The sequence below is a fragment of the Pagrus major genome, chromosome 15, assembly GCF_040436345.1.
Source record: "Pagrus major chromosome 15, Pma_NU_1.0".
NCBI lineage: Eukaryota > Metazoa > Chordata > Actinopteri > Spariformes > Sparidae > Pagrus > Pagrus major.
In genome coordinates, this window is record NC_133229.1 from 16,764,515 (window position 1) to 16,785,103 (window position 20,589).

The 20,589-nt window shown below is 40.8% G+C and overlaps 1 protein-coding gene across 1 annotated transcript in view; it reads right to left on the reverse strand.

Moving 5' to 3' along the window:
* The window catches only part of inpp5a (inositol polyphosphate-5-phosphatase A), a 148,590-nt gene that overhangs the window by 50,403 nt on the left and 77,598 nt on the right, over positions 1-20,589 (reverse strand). Inside the window, exons 5-8 of the mRNA XM_073482092.1 lie at positions 13,227-13,290; positions 11,267-11,370; positions 3,035-3,087; positions 1,519-1,638 (exon numbers count right to left, since the gene is read on the reverse strand). Coding sequence (XP_073338193.1) covers positions 1,519-1,638; positions 3,035-3,087; positions 11,267-11,370; positions 13,227-13,290 — 341 coding nt within the window. The remainder of the gene's footprint in view (positions 1-1,518; positions 1,639-3,034; positions 3,088-11,266; positions 11,371-13,226; positions 13,291-20,589) is intronic.

The following is a 20,589-nucleotide window of genomic DNA, read 5'->3' on the forward strand; positions in this document are numbered from 1 at the left end:
GACTCTGCTGTTTAGGTATATTTATAAGGGAACTGATGAAAATAAACAAAACAAGCCTGATGCAAGCAGAGGAAATTCAAGTCTTAAATGTAAGTACAACAAGAGGTCCTTTTGAAACTTCATTATGCCAGTAAATCCAGGTAAGTTACAGCGTAATAAAAATTCAAAAAGCTGCTGGATTGTTAAAACACTCCACCCTCCCTGTCCATTAAAGGCGGACCATTCTTTCATCAAATCAAGAATGAAGTACAGGTAAAATATGACCTCGTAGAGAATACTGCCTCATAATTCATGCACATCAGAGAGCCTGGTGATAATGTATGCCACCCATATATGCATGTAGTTATTCAAAGTGGAGCCATGTCGTGCATTCTGATGCCATCTGAATGGGAGGTCACCTGCTGCGAGGCAGCTAGTAGGGCTTTTATTCTGTGTTAGCATGACCAGGTAGGGAGCAGGGGTTGCACCGTGCACTCTCTCATTCTGCTCCGCTGCAAATGGATATCCCATAAATCACATTAGCGTGGCCTATGAATGGATAGCCTGGCCTGTTTGCATAGTGGCTGGCTTCACTCCGTCCAGACTGAAGAGATCTTTACCATTAAGATTCCCAGAGCCTTGCCAGCATAATTACAAATACGAAATTTATTGTAAGGGTCGATCCTCTTGGTAGCACGAATGTGCAAATGACATGGCGATATGCGTATTAGATTATGAAACATCTACAAGTGTGCAAAGTGTACAAAGGTGACAAACAGACCTGGGGCCTGAGCTCATAGAGAGTCCAAAATGGAAAGGACGTATCCTCTGGGGAGGGTGAATGTGCTCCATTGGAAGTTTCTTGTAAATCCAAACCATTTCAAGACAATTCTTGTGGACCATAAGAAGTGTTTTTTCAAGGGAAATTTTGACCTGACGATGGTACTAGGGGGCCGGGACTTTTGATATTATGGCAATATGGCCAGCGTTTTGTATTGGTCAAAAGTGTCGGACAGACAGACCTTTGTCCAACACTCCCAAATACCCAATCAGTGAATACTTGCATCCGTTTTCCTGCTAGTGGTAGGACAAAAACGAATATGACTGTAGGATTACACTGCAAAAAAAACAAAACAGAAAGTGCTGAAAAGTAAGGAGGAGTTAGAAAGAGGGACAAAAAAAGAACAGATAAAAGAGAGCTGGAAGTTCACAGACCGTGTAGTGAGTAAGACCCCCTACTTTTACAGACAGATGTAATCCCACTGGTCTAGCACTGAATCCTGACAAAATCTCCTCCGCTGTACCTCTCCTGCTTGCTCTCACTCTAAGCCTCCATTACAATATCAATACAGGTTTTGCCATGCCAGACAGGACTGGATTGTGGATAGCATATACTACATTTGTACATATCCAATTTCCAGTCCAAAGAAAAGAAATCTATGGTTGCAGGAGAAAGGGATGTTTGTTTGACATCATCAAGAAACACAGTTTGGATGAAAAACTAAGAGAAATAGAGGTTGTTCCAAGCATGTACAATACCTGTCTAAAACGTAGCCCAGCGCCTTCTGCCTGGTCCCAGTGTAGACAGAGGGGCTTTTCTCCCAGGCCACCAAGTTGGAAGCATCGTGGAAAAGGTGGATGTTGACCAGATCAAAGGCACTAGGATGAAAGAACAGACTCAATGTGGTTACCTTGTTTAACCAGGACATTTGCTTGTAAATAAATTACAGGTGTTTTTATTGAACTCATTACCTGCATTAAGACTTTATCTTTTAACACAGTGATCACAGGCAACTTAAGCACTGATCAAAGCTAACTGTATGTATTTTTAATGAGGTTTTGGAATCAAACACTTGCAGCAGGGTTTCCTTAAAAGTTTTTGTTATTCTCTTTTTTCTTCTCTTCAGCCGTAATATGCCGTAAATATGAGCACAATTTCAGTTTCACTGGATTGTCAAATTCCAATGCTTTGGGTTTCTGATGCTCAGCAGTGGTCTCTGAGAATTGCTTTTAAACTCATTAAACTCTGATAATATTTGACCGGAATTTCTCAATTTTGTCCGCGACACTGACATCTTCCAGGACACGCTGACCGGCAACGGAAACCCTGTCTCGCACACAAGAATTGTGTCGGACTATTACTTTACAGTTGACCTATAATTGAATGTGATGACAATGAATCCCCAGGGAGAGATATATTTGTGAATCTAGGCATTAGATGAGCTTTTAAATGATGGCAGTAAAAATTAGACTGACTTGGTACACATTATCTGATTTTTTCCTTGTAAGGGCGATCAAATAAATGCTACATACACGTGCAGAATTCACTACATACAAGCTGCTTTCTTTCAATCTGTGCTGTCAGGGGAAAGCAAGACAGCTCAATGTACAGTGATGAACACTTCCCTGCTGATCCTATCAGTCCTGGTTGTTTTGTTAGCATGGTGTCAGGCAGGGCGACCCAGAGGAATTGGTCTTATCTCAAGGGGCTTTCATTCTGCAGTGACATCCTGAACAAATGAATACATGCATGGCTTTGGCTATCTCCATCTATTCTATCTCTGATCTGATCTCCCTATTCTTCACCAGCCTCCCTCTCTCTGCTGCTCTTGTCAAACGCCATGCCCCTATTAAATGCTTACTGTTTCAGCTCTTTAGTTCTCATGTCATCCTTATATTAGATTACAATCCCCGTCTTCCACCCTCCCCTCGATCCCCTGCTCTGCACACTGGAAGCCAGCGTTTGTATGCATCCCGTACAGGTTCAATTGCATGTAATGTTTTTTGTCATCTGTCATATGCAGCTGCTTGACTAACGTGATTACGTCTAATCAAATCCCTGCTCGCTTCCGTGGCACACTGTCCGGAGAGGGTTCAGCTATGTAACTCACTCTCTCCGTCTGTGCTGTCTATGATAACCACACAGCCCACTGAGGCTTATGGGTGAAGCCAGACATGACTGACATGGTTAGATCTTCACCTCTAATCACAATTCAGTTGTAATGATTCAGGGCAGAGCACAGATGAGGTGGGATGTGTCACTGAAGGGACTTACCAGTCAGCCAGGGCCCATCGAGTTCTGATGAATCCCTTCCTGGACCACTTGCACTGCAGAACAGAAAGACTCAATTCAGCATGACAATGGTAGAATTTGACATTAGGAAGGATTCACCTTTCATCAGGAGGGAAATGAAAGCTATAATGTCACATATGTTACAATAAAGTACCAGTGTCCAGTATCTGGGAGCACAGTTTCCTTCACAGAGTCCTGAAAAGTTAGAGTTTTAAATAGTTTTAATGAAATTTAACTGAATAAATTCTGCTCACTTTTGCAGGACAAAACACTTTTACTCATGTACTGTGCTGAAGTACACTTTAATGACACTTGCACTTTACTTAAACACACAGTGTGTAATTTCCACCTCTCGAGGTCTGTCAATCAAACAATGAAACAAAAGACTAGTTTGATGGGGTAGTGAAGAAGCGTTGGTTCATGGGAGTTGTTGTCTTCATTGTTAAACAACCACAATCGCTCATGAAAATCCATCTAGTCTCATTCTCTGACTCTCTCCCAGAAATTATCGCAACAGGCGATCAAATGAAATTCACTGTTACCCTCATTGATGTAAGGATTTGTCTGGGTTTGAACATAGATGGAATCATTTGGGATAATGTAAGTAACTCAACAAATATATAACAAAGGTCTAGTCATTTTTAGACGTTTTAATGCAGATAAAGCATCAGCAAAAAATCATTTTTATGTGAAAATGTGACATATTATATCTGTAACCATTTTTATACTTTTAATTCACTGCACTTTTTACTCAACTACAGTATTTGACAGCTATTGTTCCATGTTAATTTGCAAATTAGATATGATGCATTGCTAAAGATTAAATTAGCCAGAAGCATAAAAAATAGGAAATAAAACTTGAGAGTGACCAGCCACAATGTTTAAATGCTGTTTACATGTTTATGCATCAATAATGTTAAACCAATAATATCACATATATTTTAATAATAATAACGAAACCCAAAATGGGTCATTCTGCACAGTGAGTACTTTCAGTTTTGATATGCAAGTACATTTTGTTTAAAAAGTTAAATTTTTTATTACACTTTTACCAAAGTAATGGCTTTGCGTACTTATTTAGCCATTGTAGGTTAGCCAACTGACTTCATAATTACTTGGCAGCCATTTTTCAATCAAAAATGCCAAACAACCCTTTCTGTTTTCATTCATTTAATGTTTTTTTGATGGTTGGTTTGACAAAACAAGCAATTTGATTTCACTGTACTTATAGAGGGAATTACTATTTTCTGATGGATTATAGACCGACAGAATACCTGTTAAATCGAAATAAATCACCATATTAACTAATAACGAAAACAATCATTAGTTGAACACCTAATAGAGTACACTTATTAAAGATTACATGTACAGATTCTTAATAGCCAGGGAGCCTTTTTATTCAAATCCAGCTGTCAGAAATGCATCTAGAGCCCATTCTTGTTCTTTAGACAGTTCTCAAGTTTATTTGGCAGTCCTTGTCAGATACTTTGCAACATATCTGATAAAAAAATGGAGGGACAAGTTATATGAACAGCTTCAATACAGGACCTAAAATTAGTAAAAGTTAGACAAAATATAGATAAGCATCCAACTCAGTGTGTGAACACTGTAGACATGTAGCATACAGCTGCTTGATCAGCTCCCACCAGCCTTGAGTTAATTATCCAATCACAAGTCCAAAGATCTTTCTCAAACAGCACATGATTCACCATGAAGCTGGTTATTAAATGAGAGACAAATTGATGTTGCGAGTGTTCTCATTCTGAATAGATAAATACGTCTCTTTTCCCTCAGCCTCTCCTTTTCTGTCTGTCTCTCTCTGATACTCCTAATGGGGAGTTAACTGCAGTGATGAATAAACTAATTATGGGCCAGGTCACATAATTACAAATTGACTAATTTTATTTAAAAAAAAAAAAAAAGAAAAAAAAAAACTCAGATGCAAATTAAAAGGCTAAGAGGTATTTGATTGCGTCTCACATCCTTCAATCTGCATTAGTACAAGATTAACTGTATCAAATTGAATTACATTAGCATACTTGAATTAATCCATACTGCCTCTGCAGGATGTATGGGCCCAATTATAACTCGCTGTCCCAATATTGTGACTTTGAAAGGAGCAAATGGAATTAGATGTGAGCGTCACGCTGCCGCGTAACAGATTGACCTCTCACTTTAAGAAATATATTTGAAACTAACTGAATCAGAACATATTGTAAAGATAAACAAAAGCAACGAGGACGGCGTGAGTTTAGTTATTACATTCATGTGTTTATGTACACAAAATGTACATTCAATCACACATTAAGTATGCTGCACAGAAAATCCATTAGTGTAGTTTACTGTGTGCGTTTGTTGATTTAAAGTTAAGGAAAGAAAGTCTTAAGAGTGGGGAGGATGAGGAGGGACAAGATGAAGAGTGAATGTTCGGGGGGTGTGTGTGTGTGTGTGTGTCCATACGAGCTCTGACTGCAGCCAGAGACGTTTAATCTCGATTTAATTTAAAGAGCCATTAACTACAATCGCAGCATTAAAATCCATCACTTCCTTGACACCCGGCCCCAGATTGCCCCATTTCCTCCACGTATGACTGATTGACCCCCTGCTTCATCGCTTGCTTATAAACACACTCACATCACACACACACGCGCACACACACATGCACACACACAGCGTAAACACGTAGACGACTGTCTCAGTCAAGTGTAACAACCATCTACATACCAGAAAGTTAAAAAATACACTCTCTTAATTGTTTCACCCAATTTCAGTGCTTTGATTTTGTAATAGGTGTCCAGTTAGGATAATTATCTCGCGCAATCAATCAAAGTGCAGAAGAAGTGTCCTTCTCTATTGGTTGACACGATGACATCATGATTTGGTTGCTGCAGCTGATATTGGAGCAGAGATGATGACACAGATGCTGTCCAGCCCCATCTAATCTCCTGCTGAAACATCATCATCATCATCACCCCCCCACTCCCTCCCCCTGCCACACGTGCGCGCACACACACACACACACACACACACACACACACACACACACAAATACATCTTAAAACAGATGTATTTAGCCACTACACTCTTTGATTTGCTATGCCACAGTTATTTAGAATACAAGACATATTTGGATGAAATGGATATCTGACATGTAATCGTATCATATATCAGGTTACTATAAAGAGTCAGAGGGAGGGGATGATGGCAGGAGTCAAAGGGCATCGGAAAAAGGTCACAAGGCTTGAGGTGACATTGGCTGACCTTCCACAGGTCAGCGATGGCGTCTCCGCCTATGACAGTGATGAACGGCGGCTACACAGTGGGTCACATCCAGGGGTGTCAGGCAATACATATACGTGCTGACCACAACACACACACACACGGGATGAGACAGAGACAGACAGGAAATAAGGAAAAAATGGACAGGATGGGGCGATGGAGGGAAGTAGAACCATCGGATTCACTTGAAACTGAAAAACACTACATAAAACTCCCCAATTGTGACCAATGGAAAATAACGCTCCTTTAAAATGTCAGACATGACAGTCTGGACACATACACAACCCGACTCCAGTCCTTGTCCAAAACACCCTCCCGCCACCGTTTCCCGGTCTGTCCCGTTTGATTCTTTGACCTTTCTTATATTTCAGCTCAAAGTCCGACCCCCATAAATAATATTATGGCGGGGTTGATGTTTGGAGGGGGAGTGATAGAAGAGTGCAGGACAGGGAGGGGGGGTTACACAAAAGCCCCGTGACAGAAATGCACTGTGAGTAATAAGTAATACACACAAACGCTGATTGATTTGAGCCCTGCTAGACAGTCACATTTATCTTTATTCCATCATCCAGGGGGCCCATCAAATAAGAGAGGGCCTCACATACAGGGTTTATTTGACTGGACAGCACACGGACGTACGTGTGTGTGCGTGTGTGTGTGGGTGGGTGTGTGGGTTGGGTGTTTGGATAAAGATGCACCGCAAAAATAGAGAGCAGCTTGTGTGTCATTGTCACCACTCAAATATTGTAGTAAACACAACGCAGGAAAGCTTTTGGAATTTACACACTAAATTCAAGAAAAGGTCTACTGAAGCATTTTCAGCCCGACCCATAGAGGGCGCCACAAATGCTAAAAGTTTATGTCTCATAATCAGCTCCATGGTTTCGTACGAAATCCGGTTTGCACTATCCAGGGTTACGTAACTTTTTACGTATACGACCTAAAAACTCTATTCAGCTTACTGTTTTTTTTATTACCAATGATGACAGACTATGGACACTTCAGCAATTTCAGTTTCAGCAGGGCTTTTTGAAATATCCTCCTCCTTCTCTGCAATTCTTTACCCGATCATTCCCATATAGAGCGTAGACGTTAGCTACTGTTGCTCTCCGTTGGCCTCTAGTGGTAACCTTGGGGTACCACTAGAGGGAGCTTTTGTACCACAGTTTGAGAATAGTAGGTGTAAGTATTTCAAACTCTTTATCTTTTCCATTTTGTAGGTGATGTTCACACACAGTAACTAGCTAGCTACTACCTAGCTAGACAGAAGCGAGACACTATCTGCACCTGAAAAAATGTGCTCGCCAGTGTGGGAGTTTTTTGGGGGGAAAATTTGACTGATTGCATTTCTTTTTTCAAATGTGCTATAGATATTGTAAAAATATCATTATCATGAAGTCTTTTGGCCATGATATTCGTGAAAATCTGATATTGTGACAGCCTTAATTCTGAACTCCATATAAATAAATAAATAAATAAATTAAAAAAATCACCTGTACGTCCTGGTCAGCTCAAAATTTTCAAAGAAAAAGGTTTGATTTAAACAGCCAGAGTGCAGCTTAAATTGGATTTTTGCAGTAGTATTCAGTTGTGAAATCAAGAAATGTTTTTCTTATCTTTCTGTACACAAAAAATGAGTGCAGAAAGCTTTCATTTAGCTTTCATTCCAACATTATCCCCTCATTTATGAGCTCCTTGCAGTCTCATGGATCACGTCTGTCACGGAGAACAGCATCTGTGTCACAGGTGTCTTGTCTGGTGATAAACGCAGGGAGCATTTTACAAGCAATGCCAGTTTAAATGACTTCATCTCCTTAACGTACACATCACATCTATGAATCACGTGCGGTGTTCTAAATCAAAGGAGGAAAACATGAGGGAAGTTAACTTTCATCGGGGGCAGAGCTCGAAAGTAATCGCAGCCCTGTATCAGAGCTTACTACAGAGGGCACTAAAAGGGGACGAAAAGTCAATGCTTTTATGGACACGCTCGTGGTGCCAAACAACAAATACAAACTCATATGGATGTTGATCTACAGCCTGTCCGCTATTTCCTTCCCTACCTTTTTTTTCCACGGCTGTGTAAAACAATCAATAGCAAGGGCACATTAAGGTCTGGGTCGTATACTTTATTTATATAAGGCAATGACAAATCCTTATGATGCAATGGTTTTTTGGAGGCGTGTATTACTGCGCCAAACAAATAAATATATTAATGCCCACTGGGGAGGCGGAGAGATTGACGGAACAACGGGAAACGACAAGCCGTCCAAATCCATCATGGCGACCTTTCAAAAGAAATGCACCCACTATTTTGTCCACTTCCTTCTTATTCAGCATTTCAATTAATGTCCCGGCTTCTCTCCCCTTCACTTACAGCTATAACTCAAGGTGGGATTACGGTAAGAACCGATGTTATGCATATGGAGGGGTTGTCACTTAAATCAGAATCAAACTGAGAAGAGAGGGCCACAAGCGGGAAGTGTGAATGTTTACCCCAATATTTTATCTAATGGCGGTGAATTTTGCCACTTTTAAGATTTGAAATAGAAAGCCATGACGAAGAATGATTTAGGTTAAATGAAAATGGATCTTTTCAGAGTGTTCAGTAATTTTATCAGAGAAAAAAAAGGCTTGTTTGATTTATTTTTTAAATGTTTTTTCTTTATTTTCTGGTTGCTGTCTTTATGTATTGATTGGAGAGCACACGTTGCACAATAGCTTTAACTTTAATAATCAAGTCTATGTCTACTTTTCAAGTAAAATGTCAAACATTTAACCAGCTTTTAAAATTATATTTTTCATTTTTTCAGCAACTCCTCACACTTAAGAAGCTGGAACCAGCAGATGCTTACATTTTTGCTTGAAAAATGACTAAAATAATTAATTGATTATCAAAATAGTGTGATTAATTTTCATTCCATCGATTGTCAGGTAGTCATTGTAGTCTATTGCAGATACATCTCTAATTCCCACTCTGCACATACCTCCTAAGGATTTGTAAATATGGACTCACACTTAATGTATCTGAACCACTGCACACCACTCAAGTGCAGTGACATGTACTGAGTGGCATTTGGTTTTTCTCTTTTATATACACAAACCAACACACATACACCGAGCCCTCCCACCATGATGTCATCAGTCCCTCACTCAATGACACTTTATTAATGGGGCACCGTAAAGGTAAGACACAAGCAGGGAAACACACACATCCGTCTCACAGCGGCCATCTGAGCTGTCTGCTGTCATTCTAGCCTTCCTCAGAGGGTTCTGTCTGACAAACTGGATCAATTCAAATATACATGACTGCTTTTTTTTATTAGTTATAACCATGTTAACAAGATACTGTCCCCCTGTGTCTTTTCTGTTAACTTAAATCTTTCAGTTCAGGTATCTCTCCACACTTGTTACAAAAATGACTCCGCACATCTAAGGCCACCCAAAACTGAGAGCTGAGACTCAACTGGTTTGGGACTCCGTGTGGCGTTCTGTCCGGTCCAAGATCCCCGTGTAATAGGATTCCTCAAAGCTGCAGATGGATGGCAAATCTAGGCGGTTTCATCTACTAAAAGAGGGCATAAATCACCAGCGGAGGAAGCGGGGACGAGGCAGGGGTTATCACCAGTCTGCCTCCCTCATGAGAGCTTTGCATTAAAGCATTAGTGAAATTAATTCATCTTTCATAAGAGGTTTGAGCAGTATCTGTGATCTATGATAACAACCAATTTCTCACTACGGAGGGGCCGCAGGAGGGGGAGGAGGAGGAGAAAAAAAATACTCGGCGACCCTGATAGACTACACAAATCTGCTCTTTTTAAATGGGCTAACATTATCTGGAGTGCTGCTCTCTGGAGCATCATCCCAGATTCATATCCCAGCCGGGAAAGAGGCATAAATCACGGGGCAAAACTTTTCTCATCTGCCCCCCCACCGCCTCCTTTCTCTCTACATCACTCCCCTCATCCCTCTCGCACGGTGCCATGCCAGGTTTGTTTTGTGGTTTTCTTTACTTGTCCTGTTAAACGCAGAACAATGCTTCTGCTGTAATCATTTTAAATGGCTTGGCGCCTCAATCAGTGTAATTGGTTTTAGATCATCTCTGGAATGGGAAAGTGGGAAAAACCTGAGACGTGAAGATGTTTGGGTGTGTGTGTGTGAATGCATATGTTTGTGTGTGTACGTCTGGGGTGGCTCAGGGTGGGGAGTCCTGCAGTGTGTGAAAGAGACGGAAATTGGGGGGAAGTGTGTGAAGGGGCCGTATCCATCTGTTTTGCATATATTTGCAGAGGCGGCCGTCGGAGCATGGTTGACAGATGAGTGGGGAGTGCGGGGATGACACACGGGCGGTCGTGCTCTTTATTACTATATCAGCACAGCTATGCTCAGCGCTCAGCTCCCTTCTGATGGCACACCGCGCCGAAACCAGAAAACTGAACACAGCGCAGTGAGCATGGGACTGCTCCACGGGACACGGCAGACACAATGAGGACTCTCTGTTTCATGATTTGAATTTTCTGTCTGATTTATCTTCAAATCAAATCAGACATGTCATCTTGACTTCCTTGAAACCAGAAAAAAATAAATTGGACTTTAAGACAAATTTTAAAAAAAAGATCAAATCATTCAAAAGTAGGGAAAAGGAAATCTCTTTTTTGATAAAAACTATTATGACAAGACTATAAACTTAAGGTATTTTATAAGATTTCTTTTGCAACCTTATCTCTGGAAAAAATTAATTCATTAAATGATATGTGTATCGATCACTTTTTCAGATTAGCAGCTTTATTAAACCTGCAAACCTGTGTGTTAATTCATCATGACACGTTTCCACCTCCAACTGTGATATCTGTCAGTCCACGTCCCAACAGGAAGCTGTCATTAGATGACAACATCCCCATCTGTCAGTCAAAGTGTGCTTATCACATTACCCACCTCGGGAAAGTAGTCCTGTGGAAACTTTTCCTTCTCCAGTGAGGGTGTGCTTTCTAGTGTGTCTGAGTAGGTTTCCTTCCCCACCACCTTCTTGAATTTCTTGGCTGAGGAAGAGATGGGGGTAGGACGGAGAGGAGGGGGAGGAGGTAGAGAAAAAGAGTGAGGAAAAGGTTAGGTTCATTATTGGAGACCCCATGTGTGAGTCTGAATCTCCTAATTTAATCAGAGCTCACTGAAAGCCTGAAAGAGCAACTTTGGCTTCATCAGGCAACTGCACCACCTGCTGGTCAGAGTGAAAAACATCTGTATTCAGCTGGAGAGGTGAGTGCAAGAGGTCACAACATGGGTAAAATTATAATATAGGCCTGTCTCTGATCTCACAGGAAGAATGCTGTAGTTTGCTTCATGTCAGGTTCCCTTAGTATTCACAATAACTGCTTCTCATTTTCACTATGTAGACAATACCTATTGTATGTGGGAGTCAGTCTAAGGATAGAGGGTGGTGTATGTTCTAAGTTAGTCTTCTGTGGCATGTTGGACTACATAAATAAACTTCAGCACTTAAGCAGGACCAATATGACCACAAGGTCCGTAATTAAGCTCAGGAACATGCATTACTGCCAAGAGTGACTTGATTAAACACGTGTGTGAGGGAGAGTTGGAGTCAGTCATCGATTGTGGCTAATCTTTTTGTGGAAAAAAAGGTCTAAATTCTCTCATTCCACCTTCTTAAATCTATTTTTTTCTGGTTTCTTTACTCCTTTATGACAGTAAACTGAATATCTTTGTGAAGAGGATAAAACAACACAATTTAAGACATCATCTTGGATTTTGGGAATCATCGGTCAACATTTTTCACCATTTTCTGACATTTTAAAGACCACGTATTAATCGAATAATTGAAAAAATGATAGATGACAGATTATTTGACAATGACAATAATCGTTATTTGCAGCCCTACATGACAAATATCTACAAAAGGATAGCAATATTAAACATATCTGATTCATTTTATACTTCCGTTTAGTTGAGATTAAAGATCAGCTTAGAAAAAAGTTATTTTATCTATTACAATTTTCAAACATTACAAGCCTTGTGAGGATAAAATATTAAAATCTGTTTTAAGTCACAGTTTTATTTTAGTCTCAGTTTTGTTTTGTACTGTTAACCCTGTTTGACTATTATACTGAACTGTAAGCTTATTTTTAAACTACTATCACTTCAATCTGGATATCTGTGTGGCTGCAAAACCACCAAAAGAGCAAAAAAAGTTTTTCTTAATGAACATCCCATGGGCCTCTATCATGGAATAATGTCTAAGTGGGACATTTGAGTAAAGCAGAGCCATTGTTAACATTGTTAGTAATATCTGTGCTTTTTCTACCATGACAAGTCAAAATGTCTGCTGTGGAACAACAGAATCAACTGATCTACACAGAAAGTACAGTAGTTTATGTAATTCTGACTTCTGACTCAATATATGAATACGTGTGTGTACATAAGGAGTGGTCTTCTCCCCTCTCGACCCCTCCCCCGCCTTCGCCCTGTCCTTCACTGGGGTAACTGGTGCTTATGCTGACTTGGGTCTAATAGGAAGCGAGGCGCCTCCACATCTATATCCCTTCTTTAATTAGCGCGGCCGCCGGACCCCGGGGGCCTCTGACACCGCAGGCTGATGAGACCGCCGTAACTGTCCAATAACCCGCCACACACCATTACTGTAGGCCTGAAATCTTATGAATTAAATCCTAATATTAATAAGCATTACCATTCTGTCCCCCTCCCGTTACATTATCCTCAAAGCCAATCTTAGCTCGCTAGTTTTGATGGAAGCGGGAATAGCCTGCAAATGGTTGTGTGCGATATGCAGGGGTGGGATGAGGGGGCAACATGTGAGGATTTCATTTCTAGACATTGGTGATGATGTATATGTGGAGGTGTGTTGGAGGGGGGCGCTCACCTTTGAAATCAAACTGGTGGATGTTTTTCAAAGACTCGTGGATAAAGTAGAAACTTCCGAGAGCCTGCAAGAGGAGAAGCATTGGTGAGATTAGAAATGTTTGCCATGAAGGATTCCATACTTATTCAAGATATACATTTCTTTACTGGATCCAGTCAGGATTGATCAAATCCCTTCACAGATAAAGATTCTGCCATGAATCTATTATTTAGACCAGGTTATGGTGGTGCTGCTCAGCCTTGCTTACAATTTTGGTGGCCAATCATGGTATTGCAGCAAAACATTCCCCTCAAGCCCAAAACCATTTTTGCCATAAAGCACCATTATAAAGGAGACATCTATAAAACGGTTGACAGGACACTTTAATCTGTTAAAAAAAAGGGTAAATCATGTTTTTTTATTACTATGAATTTGTAAAACTTTTCTTGAGCCGAGCCGAAAAGCAATATAAAAATCTGTGACATCATCACAATGTTAAGTCTGGGCGGAGCAGGAACTTGTGGGAAGGGACAGCAGGAGAAACCCTACATATATACAGTAATATATATATATATATATATGTATACACACACACATATACATAAACATGTTGTGCATTTTTTTAATTTGTGTCTGGGTGACAGGAGCAACAATATGGTGATGATAAAATGGTTGACATCTTCATATTGAAAGTTCGACATCTGAGATACACTGTCCATCAACTTTAACTAGGTTTGAGCACCAAGCATCAATAACGTCAATGCAGAGTCCTTCTCCACACACTTGAAAAATGCATTGAACATTTTACAGCCTCTTCTTTCACAATGCAAGCTTATGGGAAATAGTTTTTTTGGGACAGTGTGCATCATGTGCTTTTGTAATTACACAGTCTGGCCACTATATCAAATTGGCTTGAAAGCCCTGCACTTTTCCTGGGGGCAAGAGTTAAAGCTGGAAGCTAAAAAACTTTTTTGGGTGTGTATGCCAGGCAGCAATTCTCACGGACTGATGAGGCACCATCTTTGGGTCCAGTTACTAGTTCTGTTAAAAATCTTTACAGAATCTGGAATGGCTGGAATCTTTGGATTCTAGACATGAAAGTAGGAATATAACTCCCACCAACATTTCCCACTGTCTTTGCAAAATTTCCAGCCAATTAAGAGCTATAATTTATCACATTTTTCTCCAGTTTCCAAGAACCCTGCTCGTAACCTTTCAACAATGTTGAGCGTGCGAAGGATTGACCTAATGTGAGAATGCTTGACTAATAAACTGGGCTTAAAGTATAGAGCCTCACTCTTTAACACACTCCAGAGCACACTTTCCATAGCTCCGCTCAATGGGAAGCCACAAACACTACACACCATCAACTACACAACAACAGGTGCAGCGTGCTCTCAGTACAGTACACTCAGCGCAGTCTCTGTACGCTCCATTCTCGGGCTCAGAGTCCTCTAATGTGGCGAGTCAACAATTTGAGCTTTCAAAGGACACATTCAGATGGACTTTTGAATGAGCAAAGATCGACTTCAATAGGCTTAAAATCTTAATTTTCCCTGTGAACAATCAGGAAACTTTCCCAGTCGGGGAACAAGCCAATCAAAGTCTGTGGGAAGAAGCGAGAGTGGTGCAGAGGGGGATTTGACGCGGTTCACAGTCCACTACACTGCTTTCTGTTGCCCTCTTTACATTTAGGGCAAATGGAGGCAAAGCTCAAGCTCAATCCCCTGTGTCTTTGAGATAGCAGACCTTTGGCTCGGGATAATTCTGAGTCTGCCCTCAAAGAGAGAGGCAGAGGGTGGTGTGTAACTTTTACTATGAAGACCAGAGCGACCACATTAAAACAAAAGACAAAGAGAGTTAGAAAACAGTGAGGTAGGAGATAAAAGATAAGGGCAGGTATGTTTCTCATGCCCAGGTACAGTAAAAGGAAGAAGAGGGATGGAGTGAAGTTGGAGGGGCGGTGATCAAAAGAAGGAGGAGACATCAGTAGAAGAAAAGGCTGTGAGGATGAAGAAGGATTTAGTCTGGAGGGTTTTCCTGCATTTTCCTATTGAGGCCGGGCGCAGACGCCTCTCCCTGACACACTGGGACAGAGTTTGGGCCCGGCCTCTGCATTATTTATGAGCGCCGGCACATCTTGAGATTAAACATTTGCTGATTTGTCAAAAGCACAAACATGAGGTCCTGCCCATCTCCTTGACATATAAGTTCAGCCGACGGAAAACACTGTCGCACATTTAATTGATGAGAACAGCGGCTGGTGACCCGAACCCCCGCCGCGCTCCCCTCCCTTCCTCCCTCATTCCTTCTCCTGCTCTGACGGAGGACAGAGAAAAAGGGAAAAGGAAGGTGGAGGGGGGGGTTGCGTGTATGAGAGGGGACAGCGTTGGGCGAAGGCAGGACTCAAGGTCACAGCTTCCCATTGCGAGAGGACGGCTTCCAGGAAGGCCCCGTACACTTATTTGTGCTCGCTTGTCTTTATGTTCTCTTTCACCTTAAAGTGCCAACAACACACTTGGAGACAGAGATGGATAGCAAAACAGGCCGAGGGAGGGAAAGCTGTGCTATTTGTCAAAACGGTGCCACTATGCTAACTGCAGCTGTTTGTGTGAATATTTCAGCGGGTAGTCAAGTAAAAATGACAAGTTTGAAATATGACACATGAGAAATTATGGAGAAAAGAGGATATATTTCACTCTATTAGAAATTAAACTGCAGGGCTGCAATTTCTCTGGAAAATCAATGTACTACTGCAGAAACAATTAGTCAATCAATCAATTGATCCACAGAAAATTTATAAACAAGAATTTTAGCAAGTGACTCATGGTTTAAAAAAAATGATAAATGGTTTATTGAGAATACGATTCACAGGATCCAGCTGCTTGAATATGAGGCTTTTCTGCTATTCTCTGTTAGTATAATATTATAAATGTAATATCTTTTGGTTTTAATATATTGATTAGTCAACCGAAAAGAAAATTAATTGCAAACTATTTTTTATAACCGATTAATCATTTCAGTCATTTTTCAAGCAGGAATTTCAATTTTTCACAGTCTACAGAAGGAACTAGTGGTACTCAGCAGCACTCATACCTCCGCCAAGGCCTAACAGATCCTTTTAATTAAATCAAACCTAATCACTCTAAATTTTAAACCATCCATAAATGCTAAACTATAATTTCAGCCTACCACATCTCAGATCTGTATCAAACTGTACTCACTCATATACCAAGCACCTAAATACACCTGTTTTTTTCCATCAAGATCAATGTATTATTACCTGACTAATTAACTAAAATGTCAAAAAACGCAATGTTAAAGAGAGTGAGAAAGACTTCCTGGATCAGTCCCTTTATCTGGATCTGCACCAGAATTTAATGGAGTCTATTCTGGGCCGAGACCCATCCTCTATCCAACTGTCATGAAAATCTGTTATCTAGTTTTTGTGTAATCTTGCTGAAATCATAACCTCCTTAGCGGAGGTAATAGTTGTTAGTTGCAGGGAATTTTTGGGGGGAATTTTTCAACATGAAATATATGAAAAATAATTGTCCTAAAGAGCGCTATCAATTGCTTAAAGAAATCCTGTGCTTGACCCCAAAGCATGATTAATGATTGCAGGAAGTCTTCAACAGCAATCCTGTGCAAATGAAAATAAAAAGCTGACTAAAGAAATGAATGATTAAAGCCTTCACTTTAACTCTAAACAGCCACCGTCTCCCTCTCAGTGGAAGCTGATCTCTCTACAGGCCCCGAGAGTACGGAAAAATGAAATGAATATGACATCAAACAAATGATGAATCAATTTTCAAATAAATGATAAACAACTATGCTTAAGTGGCTATCCGTGTAATCGCAAAAATCTACTTAACCCTCCACCCTAATAAATATTTATTTGACATCGGGGTTCAGAACCTCGCAGCTGCTCTGCTCTCTCTCCTCTCCTCTGCCTCCCTCCTGCACTCTTCATGAAGAAGCTATTATATTAGCGGGGCGCAATTAATCCATTTGTCTCCGTACATGACAGCCTCAAAATATTCATTAGGGCCGGACTGCGCTGACAGGCCATGCTTATCTTTTACCAGTAGCTTTACAATGGCCTGTGTCAAACGTATGTTTGTCACGTCCCTCTTTATTGATTAGCTGCCAGATTCACTTGAAATAATTAAAAGTATATTTTACATATTTATAAACCCCACTGCCATGGCGGCTACTTAATTTTCCATTAGTAAAATGCAGTCTATTAAGTGCAGCATGAGGGCCGCGGGGGGAGGTAAGGGGAAATGAGTAATCACCATAATTGTAGACAGAAAGACAATAACCACGCCATAAAAGCTGGGCTTTATGACTCGTTCTGGCAATGCTATCTCTTATCACGAGTTGTATTGGCTACACTGCCCACAGATAAGGGCACACTGACACGACGGAGGCTCAACTCACTGTCTGTGTGCGTGTGTGCGTGTGTGTGTGAGTGTGTTCGTGTGTAGTTGACATTTCCAAAACCCCAGCAGATACGGGCTGAACAAGTCCCAATAGACTGGCCGGTGGAAAATAGAGACTTGAGAGCTGCAGTACATAGCCTGCATACTTTGCTCCGCTGAATGCTTTATCGATACCGAGGGCTGCAAAAATTAGTTCTGGCCGATGAAGAGAAGCAGGAATTCTGTGACCTCTGAATAGATTTTCTGCGTTTAATGTGAAAAATGAGCCATAAAGCAAACATAAAAGTAATAATTTTTCTTCAAGGTCTCACCTCCAATCTGTGCTAAGGGAGAGTGGCCAGTCCCAGGAGAGGTGACACATACACACTCCAGTGTCATCACAGTGTCACTGTACAACTTCCGAGGGTAATGTTCTGCTGTCCCCCAGACTCTAGCAAAGTGCACGCTTATGGGTTTGTGGAGCATAGCTGTGTGTTCAATGAGGGTTTTAATGGGAAAATAGATGATGCGCTCGTGAAGCACTTTAACTAGGAAAGCTCACTCAAAAGATGTGAACTGTGGCAGAATATGACTGTTTTCATTAAGACATTATTATTCTTCTGTTTTTAAACTGTTCAGGCTGAATGCATACAGTTGAATTTTATACATATAATTTGTTCTATAAGATGTTGTAGTTCCAAGTGTATGATTGGATCCTTTTTAATGATACTCTTTAAATTAATGTTCATTGTGGTAACAGAAGTCAGTACGTCACATGCACATCTAGAGATGATTGGTAAATTCTCTTTGAATGGGAGGGGTTTCTGTGTGTGTTTCTGAACTGTTGCTATCCCAGTTTAAATTCTGAAAATGCTGGTTACATTACTCAACTGAACAAGAAGACTGTGTGTTTCAGAACTAATCTGAGTAGTCAATCAACATAATTAAGTACCCTTTTTTTATAATTCCCCAAATCTTCTGGTTTGTTTGTAAGTATTTGGTGATTTTCTTAGATTTCATACTTAATCATACATAATTCAAGTTGAAGTCTTTATGTAAAATGTGACTGAGATTTTCAACAACAAACCGCTTGGGTGACAATCTTTATCATTTTAAAAATGTTGATGTTTTAAGATCTTAGAAATTAATTTAGTGAATAGAGTCTCATTATAGACCAAGATCAAAACTATGAAAATAAAGTCATTTGTATAACTACTGTATGAGAAATACACTTTAACAACATTTCCTTCAAAGCGATACAGTAGCAGTATCTCAGCGTTCAGACTACAGGCTTGTTACGGCCACCTCAGAGAAATATCTCCTCTGGGTTTTCTGTGGCATTTTGCCCTCCAGACAGCAGAGACAAAATGGGCTGTTTTCCAGTTTATATCTCATTGCTCAGAAATCCCCAGAGTCCCCTCATCTGTCAAATCACGAGTGATGCCACCCGTCCGCATAAAGCCGCACATAGAAACATGACTACAAAAAACAACACACGTGTACACGCGCGCGCGTACACACACACACACACACACACACACAGTCTTATCGGAAAGGTCAATCAGATGTGCTGTCATGAAGAAATGTGTTGCGATATATCAGAAACACATGCTGTGTCAAAACAGCTTAGAGGAGGGGGCAGAGACATAAGCTCTGACTAATAGGTACATGATATCCTCATTAGTCACTAAGCACCAGCATTCATACATTCTAAACATACTCCAAATCAAAGTGTAAAGGCTGAATCCTCTGGCAGACAATAGAGCAGCATGCTCAGTGCTCTGACAGCCACTGAATGTAAGAATCCACATATCATGATCAGCCCTCTGTGTCCCAGCAAGGGAGCCATTGATATGCAGGATTGGGGGCTAAAAGAGCACCTTCACAGGAGCCTCTCTGCACAAATCTCCAATACTGCACAAACAGCCTGTTTGTCATCCCCGGCAAGGAAAACACCCCGGCACAAAAGTGAGCAGCATCAATAGAGATGGCGTGCTTTTTCCGCCCAGAGATACAGATGGAGAAGCCTTAGTATTTTCTACCCCTCCTGAGCCCACCGCCCACCCCGGGCTGCCATATGTGTTTGCCAAGGCCCTCTCCCAGTGCCATTGATTGAGTATTCAGAGTATTGAGCCACAGTGTCTATTATTCATCGGCTGCCTGGAAGGCCTGACTGGATACACAGACAAAACTCTCATTAAAACTTCCTCTGTCACTTCCTGTGATTTGAAAGCGGCCTGAGTGTTGGAGCCATCCGTCACGTCCTGAAGGAGCCCTTGTCTCCGGGGTGTGTGTTTGTGTGTGTGTGTTGGGGGGTATAGGTAAAGAAAGGAGGGAAGGAATTGGACTGTTCAAAGATATACTAAAAGGAAACATGTTAACATAAATTTACTCATTTATTTCACAATAATTAAGATTTAGGTTTAGCTTATTCTGCTTAATGCTCTTCTGCTGGCCCCATGAGGGACCTCATGAGCAAACCTTGGAAGAAAATTGGTTTACATGGTAAAGCAGGACTGGTATTGATCCCCTACAATTAAAACAAGAAGAGCAGATCCAGACCACCTGAACCTCATTTTGACTGGAATTGTGGCTACAGTGAATAATACTGACCTGCAGCATCAAAATATAGTCGGATAAAGCTCTCATACTGAAGTGCTGTAATAATTCTGTAACATATGCTTACAAAACCAACAAGACTAAGGTTCTTTAGGCTTGCTAGCAGCTCTGCAAGGTTGTAATGGTTATTGCAAAGAAAACCAAATACATAATTGAATCAGATAGATCAACCAAAGTACTGGGCAAATTAAAGTTTTGACCTGATGATGAATGGAGTGATCAACATTTCACACTGAACTAGAGCCCGACAGATAGTATCGGCTAGTATTGTTTACTCACAGATATATTGTGTCTGTGTATATGATGTTTAATATGCAGCAAAATGAAAAACGTTTTTTAGA